Genomic DNA, 21,113 nt, shown 5'->3' on the forward strand with positions numbered 1-21,113 from the left:
CTGTGAGAATAGAAAGAATAGCATGAATTCAAGAATAGCTGTAAAGACTGAATTCACAGGGCTTAGTGGTCAACAGAAATGAGAACATGGTCAAAGAATAAAGGAAGGAAGGAAGGAAGGAAGGAGGAAGGAAAGAAGGGAGGGAGGGAGGGAGGAAGAAAGAAGAAAAGAAAAACAAAAGAAAAGAAAGAAATTAAAGTTGATATCAGGATTTCTAATTTGAAATAATGTATAGGAAGACAGAGTAGATTTAATGGGGGAAGCAGAGTTTACATTATCAGCGGGTCATTCCGAAGCTGATCTTAGTAGACTAGAAACATCCAATCCTCATAAGAAAAATGAAATTATATAAAAATTTGTTTGGATTAAGTGGTATAAAACTGATAATAAAGGTATAGCACTTGAGAAGAAAATAGGACAGGGCAGAATTCTGAGGAACTGCTATAGGCTGGCATTTAAGCAGCAGGTAAAGAAGAAAGATATATTACAGAGGACATGAACAATGATCCAGAGAGGTTAAAAAAAAAATCAGGAAGAAGTCGTGTTTCAGAAACAAGGGAAGAAAATGTATACTTGGCAAATAGAGAAGAGACTAGCCAAATGTATTTTAAGGATCTTTTCAAACATTCTGATGGCTGAGTTTATTTTTATTAAGGTAATACTTTACAAACTCTGACCTAATTAGTCTGCAAAAATATACATACTCATGTATATTTTGGGACTCCTAAAGGCCACCTGGATGTCGCATGGATGTTATATGTTATAGTCTCATACCCAGTATATTAAAAGTTAGGCATATGTATGAAGGAATTGACTAATAATGCTTCTATTGAAGACACAATCTTGCAGAATCAAACATGGAGGTTTAGTTTGGAGAATAATAAGAAAACCAGTAATGTACTGACAAAATGTAGCTTTGACTTGCATCACCACTGATGTTCTGTTCTATTTTTATTTTAACTTTTTCTTTGAAAGTTTATTGCATCAAGTTTCAGCATGAAGTCATTATAATGCTAATGAGGTTATACATATTAAAAGAGTTACAGTAAAGCAACTCTGCATGTACAGTAGCCAAATTTAATATATAACAAATTGGATTTATTCCCAATGTGAAGGGCTTCTCATTATAGATAATTGCTCTGAAAAGCACATTTTTTTATTATTGCTATATTCCTAACAAAGGTAAAAAGGTATCCTTTTTTAAAAAAACTGTAAGTATAATTTTTAAAAAACCCTATCCAAGAAAAATAAACTTCATTAAATTGTTGATAACATTTTTTGATGAGCAATAAAGTTTCAATCTTAAGGATTCAAATTAGAAATTATTAACATGTATTTCCTGTAATGGTATATATGCTTCACCTCTGTGGTTTCTCAGAGTGATTTTCCCCATACATTCTCAGTGGGACAATATTGATTATCTAATAAGTGATTATAAAATAAGCCTAAATGTATAATTAAAATCAAATATATTTCCTAGCAGTTCCAAAAAGATTCCATAATTTTCAAATAATTATTAAAATGGAATCAATAGTGGTTGGTCATGATTTGGACATTCAGTTATTTTTCTCAAGTAGTTAATTTAAATAATCCATTCAAATGATCTATATCATGCAGTATGTCTTGAAACAGAACTTTGAAACTGTTTCTTAATCTCAATAGTGCAACTGGAGAAAGCATATAAGTAAAATGATGAGCTTTAGACTACAAAGCATTCTTTTGCAGCAGATTGAGAGCTCAAATTATGCTATTTTCTCTTACTCAGATAAATTTATTCTTGACCTTGCCTATTATTACATAAGAAACCACTGCTAAGAATTGCAGTTAACACAGCTATGAAACTTTAATATCATCTTCCCTTTTTACAAGTGGTGTGATTTTCTGTCATTACCAAGATAGCTTAGATTGGGATATGAAGGCAGATGTACTGACACATTAGATAACCATATACTGTTTAAAGGACACAGGAGTAGCTTCAAAGAAGGGGAATGAAGCTTCACAACAGGTCCCATGTCATGTCATCAATAACAGACCTGTCACACTAATGACTAAGGAAATGCAGGGAGCTGTGACAATGGGAACATTCATCTTGTTCTTCTCTGGAAAAGGTGCACCTGTATCCCACTGCACTCTGTCTTCTGCTACCTCCCACCTCCCTGACTTTTGTTCTCCATGACAGTGAATGTGATCGTGAGAATGTGGCCTATCTATCATCCTCTCATCCTGAAAGGCACCTTGACTACAGTTAATGACTGTAATAAGACCAAACAATAGATACAATACCCCAACCTCTTATTTTCAGCTTTTCTAAAAATGGACTCAATTGAGATTTTAAAAGAGGATCAAAGGATTCCACTAGAAAAGCAACTAATATTTTTGTAACATCTCACATATTTTGCTCTCCTAGTTCATGTCATATATATCTACCAATATTTAGATAGGCAATGTGACTGAAAAGCAATGAGACTGTTATTCTTGGGTGGATTATACAAGCAACAGCAATATATGGCTACATGCTTATAAACTTACATATGTAGGCCTCGTATTTACCAATAACATTTTTTAAATTTTGCACTGTGTAATAACAGTGCTTCCCAGCAATAAAACAATAATGCCTTTTAGCAACAAATTATGCATCTTGTTTTTGTGTTGCACTAGTTATTCTCCACAAAACAACTAAATGTATAGTGTAAGACTGTAAATGCACCCATATACAAAGAAATTAGAAGAGTAAAGTCAAATACATAATTTGAAAACATGCAGACATCAATCATTCAATGAATACTTATTGAGTACCCTTTTAGTGTCAGATGGCCTCTGGAGGAGTTGGGCTAAAGGAGGCTGAATCCTTGCTTTGTTACTTTGTCACCTACATGTACTTGAAAAAATTACTAAAATTCTCTGTGCTTCAAGTTCAACTCTGTAAGTGGGCATGGTAACAACATCCATCTCTTAGGATTGTTATGAGGAGAACCTAGACCAGTGGCCTCACAAAAAGAAAACCCTGAAGAATTTTTTTTATTATTGCTATATTCCTAAAAACTAAAGTGTGAAAATATATTCTTTAAAACATTAAAAAATAAAAACTCTATCCAGTAGCTATTGCTGTTGCTGCTGCTGGTACTACTACTATTATTGTCATTACTATTATTTCTGTTGCTGCTGCTTCTCCTGCTATACTACATGCCAGGCACTATAAGGTATTTTCAATTATTTTGATTGTCACAAAAAAAATTAAACAGAAGGTTTTCATTCCCATTTTACATGGTAAAAAACTGTCTCAAAAAAGTTAAATTTTTCACATAAACTGGTAATTCTTTTTTTTTTTTTTTTTTTGAGATGGAGTTTCACTCTTGTTGCCCCAGCTGGAGTGCAATGGCACCATCTTGGCTAACTGCAACCTCTGCCTCCCGGGTTCAAGCGATTCTCCTGCCTCGGTCTCCTGAGTAGCTAGGATTACAAGCATGCACCACCACACCCAGCTAATTTTTGTAATTTTTTTAGTAGAGACAGGGTTTCTCCAAGTTAGTCAGGCTGGTCTCGAACTCCCAAACTCAGGTGATCTGCCCACCTCAGCCTCCCAAAGTACTGGGATTACAGGCATGAGCCACCACGCCTGGTCACAAACTAGTAATTCTAAAGTATTTTCTTTACATCAGTATTAAGAACTCCAGGGGATGTAAAAATTAATGCAAGCTATTTATTAACAAAAACCTTCCAATACAGTAAGGAGAGTTATGTGGGTATATATCCACAAATAGCTATGACATAAGATAGGAATACAATGAAACTTTCCAGAGGTATTAAGATACATAGGGTCAAAGGAAAGGACTTTTAGGGGTGCATCTCGGGAGAACATGACTGAGTTTATTCTAAGGAGATCAGTATGCATTTAACTGCCAGGGGGAAGGAGAGCATTATTTTCTCTTGTCACACGAAGGCACATGATAATGTTGACTGTAAGATGACAACAGAATGTAAAATTCACATTAAAATCCAAAAGAAAAGGCAGTTGGAGGCTTCTTGTTACTTCCTTCTATGTGCTGTTTTTAAAATCAGGAAATCACTGGCTTTTAGAACTTCCCCAGTTCCCTTTACGTTAGCAGCAGATTCTTGTCCTGAACCTGAGTAATGACCTACATTGTGTACAACACATCCTAATGTCTGAGAGAAAGGTACATCTGTGTTGCTTTTCCAGAAGTGAATGCATTAGAAGCATTACATTTTTATAAATAAGCCTGTAGGGAGAAAACCCTGATGCAAACTGCTAACAAGCCAACTCAAGCCACACATGTGCTAAGAAAATTACAGGAAACAATGTCAGTGATTTTACAATGTCAGTTGATGTTACAAGTGTGGTGGGTAAAACTTGCATCCAATGAACAACAGCACTTAACAATTTTAAACAAAAAGTAGGTATTCCACAACAAACATTTTTGTCATCTATAGAGAATATTTATGGGTTCATGGTAACAAGTTAACAGCCATTAGAACTTTAAAAAATAAATGTTTCAATTATTACTGAAAAGATCTTTTGCCTTCACAGCAAATGGATGTAAGGAAAAATTCAAATTCATCATAATTAGATAAAAAATAAACATATATTTAACAAATATTTTAGTAACCAATGTATAAGTATTTGTTGACCTTTTCTTTGTCTAAACTGATGTAATTATTCACTCAGGGCTTGTCTTCCCAAAGCACCCAGAATCTCCCCTTCTTTCAAAAGTCTTCATTAAATTGTCAACTGAGGCTTGTAGCCTCTGGCTTCAGTTATATTTTCTACCAGGATTAAATTAAAGAATATGAGGCTTTACATTGTTTTTTTTTCCTGCATTGGCAATGTCCCATAATTAAATATGAAAAGAATAAAAATTCAGAAACATATGTGATTTTTCTATCACATCTTACTTCTTTACTCTGGTGTATAAAATATTTCTGGCATTTTGCTATATATATGTATGTATTCTAAGTGTATCTTTTTGTAAGTGGTTTATATCATTGCAATGAAATTTCTCATTTTATGTTTTAAATTTAATTTTTCTTTAAAAGATGATTTATATCACCATAAATTAAAAATGTCAAGCAGTTTATCACAAATTTACTTAAAATGTCCTTGGGAATCTAACATTGACCTAAAGGGTTTAACACAAATTATGCATATTATAATGTATCCTTCAAGTCTAGACTGAAATATTCTCTGAAATGTGTTACCTGCCTTAAGCACTCACTAGTGATCTCTCCCTTCTCTGATCTTCTCTACTACTTACCATTCAAGCCTTCTTTTTTCCTCTTAACTACTCTGTGCAAGTGTATGTGTGGTCCCTCTAATCAGATCAAAAGCTCTTTTGAGGGCAAGAGTGAGAGTAATAGGTCTTTCACATAACAGAGGTTCACACATTTTTTGAGTCATTGATGATACTGAAAAAAGAGAAGAAAAAGAGAAGAAACAAAAGCAGAAAATTTTTCAACGTATTATTTCAGGGATATTGTAAATTTTAAATGTGATTCATAATATTCAGAATAAGAGGAAGTAGAAATCTAGGTGGTATTTGGAAACCTGATACAAAAGAGCAGTAAATTGGTCAAAATAATCCAAAGTGCTAAAGCAATGGTCATGTGGGTATGTTTATTCCATGTATAATTTTCTGGAGCCCAAACTGAATTTTTCCTCACTGTTAAACAGAACAGCATGATAAAAAAAGATGGTGCTGAATCCTCTACAATCAAACCCTTAAAATATTTTCAGAGTTCTAGAATGCATGAACTCTCAAATTTCCCTAGATTCAAACAATCAATCCTTTCAACACTAGTTGCCTAAAACCACAAAGCACTGCATTGCTATTGATGACATTATTGCCAGTTTTAAAGAGATTAACCAAAGCAAGTATTCATTATTCATATTCAAAATATGTATTTTCAAATAACTTTGATCTAAGTCCTGAAATTAAAATGTTGCATAAAATTCTTACCATATTAATAATAATAATACATGTAGGGGAAACGGTACTATAAAAAAGCATTTGAGGGAAGAAATCTTTAGTTCTACCCTCTACAGTGCCTCTTACTAACTGTTATTACCTAAGGTAAAGCCATGCAATCCCTTTTGACCTCAAATGTACCAAGTATATATTGATAATATTGAAGTATACATTCTCTTTTTTTTTGAGACGAAGTTTTGCTCTTGTTGCCCAGGCTGGAGTGCAATGGTGCAACCTCGGCTGACCGCATCCTCTACCTCCTGGGTTCAAGCGATTCTCCTGCCTCAGCCTCCCGAGTAGCTGGGATTACAGGCATGCACCACCATGCCCAGCTAATTGTGTATTTTTAGTAGAGATGGGGTTTCTCCATGTCAGTCAAGCTGGTCTCGAACTCCTGACCTCAGGTGATCCACCCGCCTCGGCCTCCCAAAGTGCTGGGATTACAGGCATGAGCCACCGCGCCTGGCCTGAAGTATACATTCTCCAAGATTTCTATGAAGTATAAGTTTCTATGATTATATGAATTAATTATATTTGCAAGCCTGAAACTTCATAAAAATTCAAGGCCTGCTACATTTATGAAAGCCCTGAAAATCCACCGACCTGGGGCAAAGTCCAAAAGGAAAAGAAAAGAAAAACACTCTGTATTCCCTATCATACACAGCTTGACAGGCCTCTTTGAACTTTGAAGCAACATATTCCAAATTTGAATGCGGTGCCCTGCACTGCTTTTAAAATGGTACTCCTTGAGTGTGCCAAGAATAAGAGAAGGCTCTCCAGCTGAAATTGCAGCTCTATTTTCTTCTTTGTTCTGTTTTGTTTCCATGTGTGGGTGCATTTGTGTGTGTGTGTGTGTGTGTGTGTGTGTGCGCGCGTGTGTGCTTTATATATGAAGCCACCTTCCCTCCTGGGTTGACTTTGCACTATAGTGGTCACAAACTTAAAGACAGCATTTATCAGACTTTCTTATAGTTGGAGTTCTGGAATAGGGTCCCAACAATTAAATGTACACATGTGGGAGAGTAGTAACATTGAAATACAGGCCACTATTGTATATACAGTATAGGTATATATATATATATATAGTGTGTGTATATATATACATATATGTATATGCTATATATATAGTATATATATACATATATGTATATGCTATATATATAGTATATATATTGTATACTATATATAGACAATATACTATATATAAAAAACATATATATACTATATATATTACTAAATTTATTATAAATTTAGTATATATAATTACTAAAATATATATACTAAAGATATACTATAGTATATAGTATATACTAAATATATACTATATATATGCAGTATATAGATATATTTTTTTGCTTAGCTCTACTGGCACACATAGTTGATACATGGAGTTTTCTGCTGTATGATTCGAGACTATTCAGAAGCTTTATGCATGTCAAACGACAGCTATGAAGTTAGTGACAGTAGCTTACCTACCAGCTATTTCAGATTCCAGTCACTAGTTTTAAAAATGTGAAAATGTGTGGCAGCAGCCTCAGCTCCTCTGCTGGACTATATCATGGTGTTTTGCAAGTTATTTCTGAAAATCCATCCTGGAGTCCCCTACATCAATTTTTCCAACAAGATAATAAGCACCTTATTCCCTGTATTAAATTAATTTTTGCCCAAACAAATTGATTTTCTTTTTCCACATCTGAAACCTGTGTGATACACAACTATTTTTATGCTTATACTACTAAAATGCAGAAAATAGAGTTGGAAGAAAGGAAGGAAGGAAGGAAGGAAAGGAGGGGGGGGGATGGGCAAGACTGTATTAGATTAAAAGGCAGTAAAACCCTTGCCCTGGTTTCAGTACTGCCACTAACTCATTAATATGACCTTACCAAGTCACTTAAACTTTCCAGACCTCAGTGCCTCAACTATAAAATGACAATATTGGAGGATGTATTCTCAATGGTTTCTGTGAATTCTAAAATTCTATGCCTTGATAAATTAATTAAATTTAAATCATTAGCTGCACTGCCACGAGGTTCTTGAATCCCAAGGCAAATGACCTGTTTCGCTTATAACCAGAACAGACAAAAACCTGCATTTTTAAACTCTCTGATGGCTTCTCCCATATCTTAGTACTTTTATCAGAGAGTAAGAAGAGGCAGACAGGTACTCATATGAACAACTTTCTGAATTAGATAGCTATGTCAATTTAAAGCCTTAACAAATTTATAGTAGTAGTTTTTACTTTTTGTTTTTTCAAAATTAAAAGTATGAGGTAAAAAAAAATTAAAGTCAGTTACTGAAGCATTTTACTCAGTATAAATATTGTTCTAAAGCAATGCTCCTAATGGACAGTCAGGCACTATCTGCTCATAAACCATAAAATGTTCTTTGAAACTGAAGATTGTTACCTATTCAGTAAAAACACTTTAAAAGAACTCTAAAATGGTTTGATGTATTGAACAATTGAGTAGTATGACACGGCATTTACTGTTTTTTAATAGCTCTACCATTTTCTTAGCAGATGATGCAGAACCAATTATAGCTATTATAACAATTTAATCATGAAAAAAATGATGACTGGGTTGTAATAGTCTGACCAATTTCTGATAGTTTATAAAGCCAGATTTAATAGATGTCTGCAACACTTTTGAATGTGTACCTGTATTCTCCAAAACATATATGGCAGAGACTGCTAATTTTAATATTCCAGCTTTTAACTGGCCCCTTTACAGCTGGATGGTGGCTATGGATCTCTAAGTACTGGCCATTAGCAAGTAAAGAAAATTATTATCCAATTACAAAAATAATTTTTATGGCAAATTTGGGATTATTTCCTTCAAAAGGACAAGGGCAACCCTTTCCTTTCTCTCCCTCCTGGCATATAGAACTTAGATGTTATGTCGAGAATAACCATCTTGAACCGGAAGGGTGAAGACACATGGCCAGGCTTCCTAAATGGTGAGCTGGCTGAAGCCCATGATGCTGGTGACTTCATGGAGCCTCCATATGAGCTTTAAGCTCCCTACCTCTTGTTACAAAGAAGACATTTCTATAGTTACTTTTATCTTGATTTTATATGCAACTGAGCCTACTCTTATTCAGCATAGGTATTTTCAAGATTAGGAGATTGTTGTAGTTCTCATTCAAATTGCATGTATAAATTGTTTTAAAAAATTATGAAAAACCTATATATACATCATTAAATACTGTTCTTTGGGGAAAAAAGCTATATAATTGTTTCTTTAAATGTTTTGTAGATGTTAGTAATTATATGTGTGAAAATATCAGTAGAAAAAAAATAAATGAAATTGCTAAAAGGAAATACATGCTTCAACAAAAATATCCAAGTTCATTTTAATCATATGTATTTCAACACATGATTTAGAATTTACACTTAGAGGGTTTTTTTCAGTTTTCTATTTGGGATCACTATGAAATCAGGCCAGTAATGAGCACACACAGCTAATTAATAGATGTACATTAAATTACAGATTTCTCTACTAACACAGAAGAGAAACTAAAGAAGGATCCACTTAGTAAGAATAAAATTAGCACACAAACAAAACATTTAAAAACTATTCATATGTAAGTACAATCAAATTAAAATTATTTATTAATAGTTTAGGGTAGACATATTCAAATGTCTTCTTTTTTAAAAAGGTACCTACTGATTATAAAAAGAAAAGTATTAAACAATGTAATCAGCACTTACCATGCACCATACAGCCTAGATACTTTTTTCGTAACCCATAGTATCACAGGAATAGACACTACTATCATGCCCATTTTATTTATTTTTTATTTTTTGACTTCTTTTATTTTATTTTATTATTATTATACTTTAAATTTTAGGGTACATGTGCACAATGTGCAGGTTACTCACATATGTATACATGTGCCATGCTGGTGCGCTGCACCCATTAACTCATCATTTAGCATTAGGTATATCTCCTAATGCTATCCCTCCCCCTCCCCCCACCCCACAACAGTCCCCAGAGTGTGATGTTCTCCTTCCTGTGTCCATGTGTTCTCATTGTTCAATTCCCACCTATGAGTGAGAATATGCGGTGTTTGGTTTTTTGTTCTTGCGATAGTTTACTGAGAATGATGGTTTCCAATTTCATCCATGTCCCTACAAAGGACATGAACTCATCCTTTTTTATGGCTGCATAGTATTCCATGGTGTATATGTGCCACATTTTCTTAATCCAGTCTATCATTGTTGGACATTTGGGTTGGTTCCAAGTCTTTGCTATTGTGAATAGTGCTGTAATAAACATACGTGTGCATGTGTCTTTATAATAGCATGATTTATAGTCCTTTGGGTATATACCCAGTAATGGGATGGCTGGGTCAAATGGTATTTCTAGTTCTAGATCCCTAAGGAATCGCCACACTGAATTCCACAATGGTTGAACTAGTTTACAGTCCCACCAACAGTGTAAAAGTATTCCTATTTCTCCACATCCTCTCCAGCACCTGTTGTTTCCTGACTTTTTAATGATTGCCATTCTAACTGGTGTGAGATGGTATCTCATTGTGGTTTTGATTTGCATTTCTCTGATGGCCAGTGATAGTGAGCATTTTTTCATGTGTTTTTTGGCTGTACAAATGTCTTCGTTTGAGAAGTGTCTGTTCATATCCTTTGCCCACTTTTTGATGGGGTTGTTTGTTTTTTTCTTGTAAATTTGTTTGAGTTCATTGTAGATTCTGGATATTAGCCCTTTGTCAGATGAGTAGGTTGTGAAAATTTTCTCCCATTTTGTAGGTTGCCTGTTCACTCTGATGGTAGTTTCTTTTGCTGTGCAGAAGCTCTTTAGTTTAATTAGATCCCATTTGTCAATTTTGGCTTTTGTTGCCATTGCTTTTGGTGTTTTAGACATGAAGTCCTTGCCCATGCCTATGTCCTGATTGGTAATGCCTAGGTTTTCTTCTAGGGTTTTTATGGTTTTAGGTCTAACGTTTAAGTCTTTAATCCATCTTGAATGAATTTTTGTATAAGGTGTAAGGAAGGGATCCAGTTTCAGCTTTCTACATATGGCTAGCCAGTTTTCCCAGCACCATTTATTAAATAGGGAATCCTTTCCCCATTGCTTGTTTTTCTCAGGTTTGTCAAAGATCAGATAGTTGTAGATATGCAGTGTTATTTCTGAGGGCTCTGTTCTGTTCCATTGATCTATATCTCTGTTTTGGTACTAGTACCATGCTGTTTTGGTTACTGTAGCCTTGTAGTATAGTTTGAAGTCAGGTAGTGTGATGCCTCCAGCTTTGTTCTTTTGGCTTAGGATTGACTTGGCAATGTGGGCTCTTTTTTGGTTCCATATGAACTTTAAAGTAGTTTTTTCCAATTCTGTGAAGAAAGTCATTGGTAGCTTGATGGGGTTGGCATTGAATCTATAAATTACCTTGGGCAGTATGGCCATTTTTACGATATTGATTCTTCCTACCCATGAGCATGGAATGTTCTTCCATTTGTTTGTATCCTCTTTTATTTCATTGAGCACTGGTTTGTAGTTCTCCTTGAAGAGGTCCTTCATGTCCCTCGTAAGTTGGATTCCTAGGTATTTTATTCTCTTTGAAGCAATTGTGAATGGGAGTTCACTCATGATTTGGCTCTCTGTTTGTCTGTTATTGGTTTATAAGAATGCTTGTGATTTTTGTACATTGATTTTGTATCCTGAGACTTTGCTGAAGTTGCTTATCAGCTTAAGGAGATTTTGGGCTGAGACAATGGGGTTTTCTAGATATACAATCATGTCATCTGCAAACAGGGACAATTAGACTTCCTCTTTTCCTAATTGAATACCCTTTATTTCCTTCTCCTGCCTAATTGCCCTGACCAGAACTTCCAACACTATATCATGCCCATTTTAAAGGTGAGGAATCTGGAGCTCAGTTCTCATATTCTCTGGATATGAGTAAAGTAAGAAGAAATGGAATAGCCAGGTGGACCCCCTTTGTCTGTCTTATCAGGAAAGGTAAATTTTTAACCATTACACTATGTTACCCATGAAGACCTGAATAATAACAATATATAAAATGTGTTGCATTTATTTATGCCTTCTTCCCCTCCAAGATCATATCCTACTCAGCTAATAATAGAAAGGAAGAAACAACTAAAATAGGAATATGACTTTAATGAATTTACCATATAAAGTTCTAATTACTTTGAAAATTTATAAAAATCTATGAGTTTTTATTTATGTTATTTGTGATTTTATTCCAGCATATTACTTATTTTTAAGCTGTTGGCATCTGCATTTCAATTCAAACTGCATATGTATTAACACAGTAATTATTAAAACTGAATATCCTGGTGAAATACAGATGTACAAAGAAACCTATTAGTGATGATGAAAATTTTTTTAAAAGTGAAAGGTCTAAGAAAATAATTATTCTTAACTATAAAATACAAATTTTGAATGATATTGAGTGTTGAAATGAGTAGTAACTCTGACCTTAGAGGTGAAGAGGTTCATTTTATGTTCGATATAGAACAAGAAGAAGAAATTTACTAAAATATTTTTATGGTAAATGATAGCACGACAGGGGAAACTCCTTCCTGTCAATTGGAACTAATTGTATAAGCAACTCAACATTTTACAAAAGACATGACTTTTGTTTTTAATCAAATTGGCAGTTATCATATTCATTTTAGAAACCCAACCTATGTGTTAAAATAGCATTATGTGAAGATTATTTAAAATAAATTTTCTAGGTGTGGCAGAGTTGCTCTAATATTATTCATTATTGTTTATTTAATGTATTTTTATGTCCTGTTGATGTCTGTCTTTTTCTTCTGTGATGTAACAATACAATCACATAATGATCTGCACACAGCACTGTTACCAGTTTAGCATTTGTGGTGTTAGTTCTGCTGATATAATCAACTATCCAATCTGAATCAAGCAATCATTGAGGAAGAAACATTTATATCAATTACAATTGTTCTAAATGATTATTAATAATAAGCAATATTATTGAAAATGTTTAGGATCAAATCCCCAGTATCTCTGTAATATAGACATGTGTCTGCTTGATATTTGTCTATTCTGTGTATTTTTTCCCACAGGTTAGTGTTAAAAGCAGAAAGTTATATGCTACCAAATCTAATGAATTATATAGGTCACAGTAAACTCTCTACTAGGCATACAAAAGATCTATTAACCTCAAAAAATATGTCATTTAAAAAAGAACACAGCCAAGAGAGTCAAGATAACATACTGTGATAGCTTAGAATATTCTATAAGATGGTCCTTTCTCATTGCTGAGATTACACCTAAGTTTCTGTTACTTTAAGTTTCTTCAAAATTAAGGTTTCTATTGCCAACTTCCATGAAACCTAAAAATAATTACAAAAATTACATCACAAAGACAACCATGTAATGTTATGTTTCTAGCTTCCTGTAACCATCTGGAATATTACTAACCTAATTCTCCAATACAGATACACTTTGCATAAGCACACAGAACTATGCCATGAATAATATCCTATTTGAAGTTTTTGACCCAAATATTTCTCTTTTACTTTCTCATTTTTAATAGGGACATAATTCATAATAGTAACAGCTAACATTTACTGTAATATATGTCCAGCACTATCCTTAGTACTTATGCAAATTGACTTGGTAAATTTTAACAGTAATTATAAAGAAAGCACTATTATTATATCCATCACCATTATCAGATGGGGAAACAGAGCCATATAAACCTTAAGTAACTTGTCTAAAGTCATACAGGTTTATGTAGTGAAATTCAGATTTGAACATGGGCATCATAGTTTAAGTCCTTGGTGCTAGCCATTACTCTATCATCCCTCTTAATTTTACAATAAGAAAATAAAAACTCAATTAGAAAAGAAAAGTAACTGACAGTGGTCCAGAGTAGTAGGACCACGGGAAACTGGAGACTATATGATTCACTGAAAGAAGCAGCTGCTAAGCAGTTCCTGCCAAGCATTGTCATGTAGAAATGTATTGGGTCAGGATTTCATTTTACCCTATCTATAAGCTAGTAAGTTAACTGGTTACTATTTCATGATACTGGCAAAAAGAAAAAGAGATTCCTGGGTCAGATACAAATTAACTTTGTTACTGAAAGCACAGCAAGCAGTATGGTCAAAAGTATATTTGTATCAGTTCTCTTTTCTTGTCACATTACAATGAGCCCTTACCCAGATTTAAAGTAAGTGGTTTCTAAATGATGCATACATAGAATTACATACACAAAAGGAAGCTATTCAGTCATTAAAGCTTTGTATTTTATACTCCTCTAATTGCATCAATTAAGTGACATTTCCAGAGAGTCATGCTTCATGAATCAATAATTTCAGATTTATTTACAATTAGCAACAATGACAAACAGCTACAGTACATTCTACTATAAAAGCATTACGTAGATAAGGACTTTGTCCCTAGTAAATACCACTAGTGTGATTGCAATGATGTCTATCATTAACATATTTATAAAGAGTTTGGATCAGGAAAAAAATCATATGATCATTTCAATATATTCAGAAAAACATTTGACAAAACCCATATCCATTTATAACAAATCTTTCTGAAAACTAGGAATAAATGGGAAGCTCCTCAACTTGAAAAGTAACATCTACAAAAAATCTATAGATAGCCTCATACTTGATGTTGAGACACGAGATGCTTTTCTCGTAAGATCAGGAACAAGAAATGAATGTCTCTTCTCACCACTAGTATTCTATATAATAGTATAAGTCCTAGTTAATACAATAAAAAAGAAAACTAAATAAAAGTATATAAATTGGGAAGGAAGAAATACAATTTTCTTTGTTGGAAAATTATATATTGTCTATGTAGAAAATTTCAAAGAAACAAAATCTTTCTGGAACTAATAAGCATCTATAGCAGAGTTGCAGGATACAAAACATACACAAAAGTCAGTTGCTTTCCTATATAACAGCAATAAACAATTGAATTTATAAATTAAAACACAATGCCATTTATATTAGCTTGCAAAAATAGAAACATTTACATTTAAACTTGACAAAATAGGTACAAGAGATATATGAGGGAAACTATGACACATTATGAAATAAATCAAAGATATAAACAAAGAAATATTTCAAGTTCATGAGTAAAAACGCTTTATTAAGATGCCAATTCTTCCCAATTTGATCTATAGATACAATGCATTCCCAGTCAAAATCTCAGAAAGTTACCTGGTGGATATCAATAAACATTCTAAAGTTTGTATAGAAAGGAAAAAGATCCAGAATAGTCAACATAATACTAAAGAAGTAGTCAGAGGACTAATACTACCTTACTTCAAGTCTAACTATAAAGTATAAAGCTACAGTGATCAAGGCAGTGTGGTATCAGCTAAATAGATTAATGGAACAGAATAGGGAGCCCAGAAATAGACCAACACAAGTACAGCCAACTGATCTTTGGCAAGGGAGAAAACATTTCAGTGCAGACAGGATAATCTTTTCAACAAAGAAAAATGGTTCCAGAAAAAGTGGACAATCACACGCAAAAAATAATAAGTAAGAACCTAGACAGAGACCTTACATCTTTTACAAAAAGTAACTCAAAATGGGTCGTAGACCTAAATATAAAATACAAAACCATACAACGTTTAGATAATAATATAGGAGAAAGTCTAGGAGCAAATTTTTGCGTTTGCAATGAATATTAGATACAACACTAAAAACAACACATATGAGCAAAAATTTGATAAGTTGCTCTTCATTAAAATTAAAAACTTCTGCTCTGAGAGAAACACTATTAGGAGAATGAAGAGACAAGCCAAAAATTGGAAGAATACATTTTCAAAACATACATAAACAAAGGACTTTTATCCAAAATATACAATTTTTTAAAAATTATAAAATAGGAAAAAGATATGAACAGACACCTCACTAAAGAAGATATACAGATGGCAAGTAAGCATATGAAAAGATGCCCAAAATTATATGGCATCAGGGTATTGCAATTTTAAAACAATAATAAAATACCACTACATACCTATCAGAATGGCCAAAATCCAAGACACTGATAATAAAGATTATTGATGAGGATGTGAATCAACAGGGATCCTTTCATTGCTGATGGAAATGCAAAAGGTACAGCCACTTTAGAAGACAATCTGGTAGCGTCTTACGAAGCTAATATAGTGTTATCATATGATGCAAAAATCACACTTGTATTTACCCAAATAACTTGAAAATTTATATAGACAAAAAACCTGAACATGAATGTTTATAAGAACTTTATTCATAATTGTCAAAATTGGAAACAACCAAGATGTCCTTCAATAGGTGAATGGATAAACTATGGAACATACACACAATGGAGTGTTATTCAGTGATAAAATAAATGCGTTATCAAGCTATGGGAAGACATGGGGGAACATGCATATGAAGTGAAAAAAGCCAGTCTGAAAAAGCTATATACTGTGTGACTGTATGATATTCTTGAAAAAGCAAAATTACAGAGATAGTAAAAAGATCATGATTGCCGAGTGGTCAGAGGAAGGGATGCAGGCATGAATAGATAGAGCATAGAGCTTTTTTAAGGCAGTAAAACTAGTAGGTATGATACTGTATGGGAGATACAGGACATTATGTATTTGTAGAAACCCATAGAACTCTACAACACAGAGTAAACACTAATGTAAATTATAGAATTTATTTAATAATAATGTTTTAATATTGTTAATCAGTTGTAACAAAACTATCACACTACTGCAAGAATTTAATAACAGCAGAACCTGGGGTTGTAATATGAAGACTGTGCTTTCAGCAAAATTTTTCTGTAAACCTAAAACTGCTCTAAAAATAATGTCCATTTTTGTAAAAAGGCAAGGAGAACAGTCTGACTAATACAGTGTGTAACACAAAGAATAGAGAATAGTATTAGGTCAGACTATATTAAATTGTCAATATTTAACATGGTTGACCCTTAAAATTCATAATGTCATACGATTTGTATAATTGAATTGTAGATGAGGTCAGAGAATGTGGATTCTTTAGGGGCAAGAAAAAGCATGTTACTTATTTCAGATAACATCACTCAGTTTTCACATGCACTCCTTATAAAATGGAAATCCACTAAATGTTCTCATGTCATGAACACAGTGTCCTGTCTGAAAATTATTAATGTTGGATTAAAGTTTTCTTCTCCTTTCAAGATGTATGTCTTCCAAGATGCTCCTTTCCTTTTTCTTTTCCTCTTTCTCTCTCTCTCTCTTTCTCTGTCTTTCATATTGGACTCAATTGTCTATTGATCCTGGAGGGCTCATTTGATTTTTTGCCCCACACACTTAGGAAACTAAAAGTTGATTAGAAACTCTCTGGGCATGGCTAAGGCTTCTCAGCCTGATCTTGGATGTTGTGGCTTAGCCATTTCATTAGCAAAAACCTCAATGTTAACACCTTTCAGTTTGTTTTTGCTTCTTGTTTTAATTAGGGCTGTTCACTTCCTCAGAGAAGAATTTTCCGTTCTTCTGCTGGAGGTTAGAATCCTGGAATGCCAGCCTTCCAGAGGCAAACTGGGAGAAGGCTGGTATTCTCAAGTTGTAATGAGTATTCGTTCACATACTCCCCAATCTTTGAAACGTGACTCCTCCCCTTTAAATTTTGACAATGTTAAACTTATTTGTTCACAAATAATACTTTTATTTCCTGGATGATTTTAAAATCATAATTTAAAATCATTTTTTCATTAGCTAAGGATTCTGAAACCCCATTTGATAAAACATATCAGGGTAGTAAATCCACTGCACTTAGTGTTATGAACTAATATTTACTTTTGCTCTAAAATTATTTTTTTTTATAACTAATTTCCCAAGCGTAAATTTTCATTTTCTCTCAAATGACATAGCTAACATTTTATTTTATTTTACTAATTATTATTATTATTATTGGTTTTTTTTTTTTTTTGAGAGAGAGAGTCTCGCTCTGCCGCCCAGGCTGGAGTGCAGTGGCGCGATCTGGGCTCACTGCAAGCTCCGCCTCCCGGGTTCACGCCATTCTCCTGCCTCAGCCTCCCGAGTAGCTGGGACTACAGGCGCTGGCCACCACGCCTGGCTAAATTTATTTTTTATTTTTAGTAGAAACGGGGTTTCACTGTGTTAGCCAGGATGGTCTCGATATCCCAACCTCGTGATCCACCCGCCTCGGCCTCCCAAAGTGCTGGGATTACAGGCATGAGCCACCGTGCCCGGCCCTAACATTTTAATAAGCTCTCTGATTTAAGTTCAGAACCAACAGAATAAGTAAAAGTGTATGCACTGAATCTTTTTTTTTTTTTTCTTTTTTTTGAGACAGAGTCTTACTCTGTCACCTAGACTGGAGTGCAGTAGTGCAATCTCACCTCACTGCAACCTCGACTCACTGCACCCTCTGCTTCCTGGGTTCAAGTGAGTCTCCTGTCTCAGCTTCCAGAGTAGCTGGGATTACAGGCGCATGCCACCACGCCCAGCTAATTTTTGTATTTTTAGTAGAGACAGGGTTTCACCACATTGGCCAAGCTGGTCTCAAACTCCTGACCCCAGGTGATCCACCAGCCTTGGCCTCCCAAAGTGCTGGGATTACAGGCATGAGCCACCACACCCAGCTCCATGCATTGAATCTTAAGATTCTCAGCCTTTTTATTCCACCTGACTGTGTGAAATGAGAGAGATTTGAGGACGAATTTACTTCTTAAAAAATTAGCTGGACAAAATTAGAACTAAAAAGGGAACTTTAGAATATATTATAATTTATATATAACATAAAAGGAAAAGAACCTGTATATGTTCTAAATTAATTTTTTGGAAGCACTTCCTTTACAGTGCTAGTTTAGTCTTCTGCATGCCATGGATGTTCAATAAAAGAATAAAATTAGAGAGTATATTAAAGGATAAAATTAAGTATTCTTAAACTCCCAAATTTTATGACTTAAACGCAATCTTCATAAATGTATATAACCGAGAAGTTGTTCAATCTTAATATCTAGTACTTCTGAGTTTAACTTATAACATTTATTCAAACACTAGGATAGAGTTTGAACAAATATTTATTTAAAACCCAAATGATGAAAATCTTTAGTAAATTTCTAAAAGTGAGTTTAGCTAGAAAATTAAGAAATCTGAAAATCTGCTTTTTAAAATGTACTACTTCTACCAAGTTATTGAGTAGCTTATATATAGGTGGAATTATTAATATTCATCAAATATCTTAAATATAATAAAGTTCAATTAGGGCAAGTTCACATTAAAGAAAATAAATGTATAAATACAAAAACATTAGATTCTTAAGAAAACAATTCAGAGTTTTTTGAAAATCATAATGATGCCAAGGTTTTTTTGTTTTGTTTTGTTTTGAGACAGAGTCTGGCTCTGTCACCCAGGCTGGAGTACAGTGGTGCAATCTCGGTTCACTGGACGCTCTGCCTCCCGGGTTCACACCATTCTCCTGCCTCAGCCTCCCGAATAGCTGGGACTACAGGCACCCGCCACCATGCCCAGCTAATTTTTTTGTATTTTTAGTAGAGATGGGGTTTCACCATGTTAGCCAGGATGGTCTCAATCTCCTGATCTTGTGATCCACATGCCAAAGTTTTTAATAAGATCTTAGGTCTTACTTATGTCCAATAGGTATCAGATTATGTCAAAAGTTCAGGTCACATGTTTCTCTGATCTTTCAGCAGTCAAATGAAATTAGTGGATGTACAGAAATGAATATAGTAAGAATCTTATAGAATAATGAAGAAAATAAAGATTTACTATTACAGGATAAACTGACAGCAAATGTATTCATTCACCAAATAATAATTAAAAATTATTTTCTGGTATAATAAATTTACCAATTTAAGGTCTTTCCTTCACTCTGGAAAGAGATCAGAAAGATATATACATAGCATTTTTAGAAATTAATTTAAAAATAAACTAAAACACTAATCTTTGCAACTAACCTATTTTCTGCTATAGAAATAAAATAATTTTAAACCCTATTTGTTACTTCAGTACTGAGCGCTATACTTTCTCACAAAAGAGGCTAAATAACCTTTACATACAACTGAATGTGCTGTCTGAGGTGGTTTTACTTGTCTAGTCAACTTTTTGGTCACAAAAAAGAAAATAATACAAAACTGAGAGCAAAGCACTTAAGGTTTTAAAAGAAATGATGTAAAACTTTTTGTATTTATAAAAATCTATTTATCCTTATCTTCCTTCTCATCAAGAAACTAATAAACATAGTAAATATTTTGCTGTTTATTTTTTATAATAAACACAATAAATATTTTGACTAAATATAAAGCAGCATGTGTCACATGTAGATAAAAGTGATATTTAAAACTGTCATATATACAGGAAGTATATTTAGGAGATTTACTTCTCTCTCTCTTACTCTCTCTTAACAGTTTATTTTAATTACAAGGGGAAAATGTTGCAACAATTGATCAGGGTTGTGATACTTGCAATTTTGTATACAAAAACAATTACTAATAACTTTCAAATAGGGAAGTCGATTGACATTTTATATGACTATTAAATGGTGCATTTGCTAGAAAAGTTTTTTCTCCTCTTTGGAAGAAAACAAATGTTAATGAAAATTTAATAATAACACAAGGCACAATAAAGAGAATGAATGATATCATAATTCTAATTGTAGAAATGTTCTAAATAAACTGTTCATAATAAACAATCTTTAAGAACCATATTTAGTTTTTAATCATTTAATACTATTTAAGACAAAAGTCTCTCAAAAGGAAGTCTTAACTTGAAAATTCTTCAGTTTTCATAAAAACAAATTAGAAAGATAATTAAGATTGTCTTAATTTTTTTACCTTAAAATTTTACAAGCATAGAGATCTCTAAAACAATATATATCTTCTCTCTGCATAATTTTATGTTGCATAAAATCATACTCAAAAGAAATTTTCCATTTTTCTTTTGTATTATAATTGGAAATAATTTCTCTAAACTCCTCACTAATATTTCAGAGTTCAGGGGACTGAAAACTAATTTTACACTTTAAGCATATTTAAATCAATAAAGCAGTTACTGAAGCAATATCACTTTATCTAGACCAGCACTTTCTAAATACAGCTTCCAATAATTAAAGATACAAAAGTAGCACTTTACTTTTACAAGGTGAAAACTGTCATCACCTTT

The 21,113-nt window shown here is 33.4% G+C and overlaps 1 protein-coding gene across 4 annotated transcripts in view; it reads right to left on the bottom strand.

The window, feature by feature from the left end:
• The window catches only part of STPG2 (sperm tail PG-rich repeat containing 2), a 718,556-nt gene that overhangs the window by 228,751 nt on the left and 468,692 nt on the right, over positions 1-21,113 (bottom strand). Inside the window, exon 13 of one of the 4 annotated variants that reach the window (XM_055111642.1) lies at positions 15,980-16,059. The exons of the other annotated variants lie outside the window; for them this stretch is intronic. Coding sequence (XP_054967617.1) covers positions 16,054-16,059 — 6 coding nt within the window. The 3' untranslated portion in view covers positions 15,980-16,053. Of the gene's footprint in view, positions 1-15,979; positions 16,060-21,113 lie in introns of those variants that run through there. 4 annotated transcript variants of the gene reach the window in all.

The sequence above is a fragment of the Pan paniscus genome, chromosome 3, assembly GCF_029289425.2.
Source record: "Pan paniscus chromosome 3, NHGRI_mPanPan1-v2.0_pri, whole genome shotgun sequence".
Taxonomy (NCBI): Eukaryota; Metazoa; Chordata; class Mammalia; order Primates; family Hominidae; genus Pan; species Pan paniscus.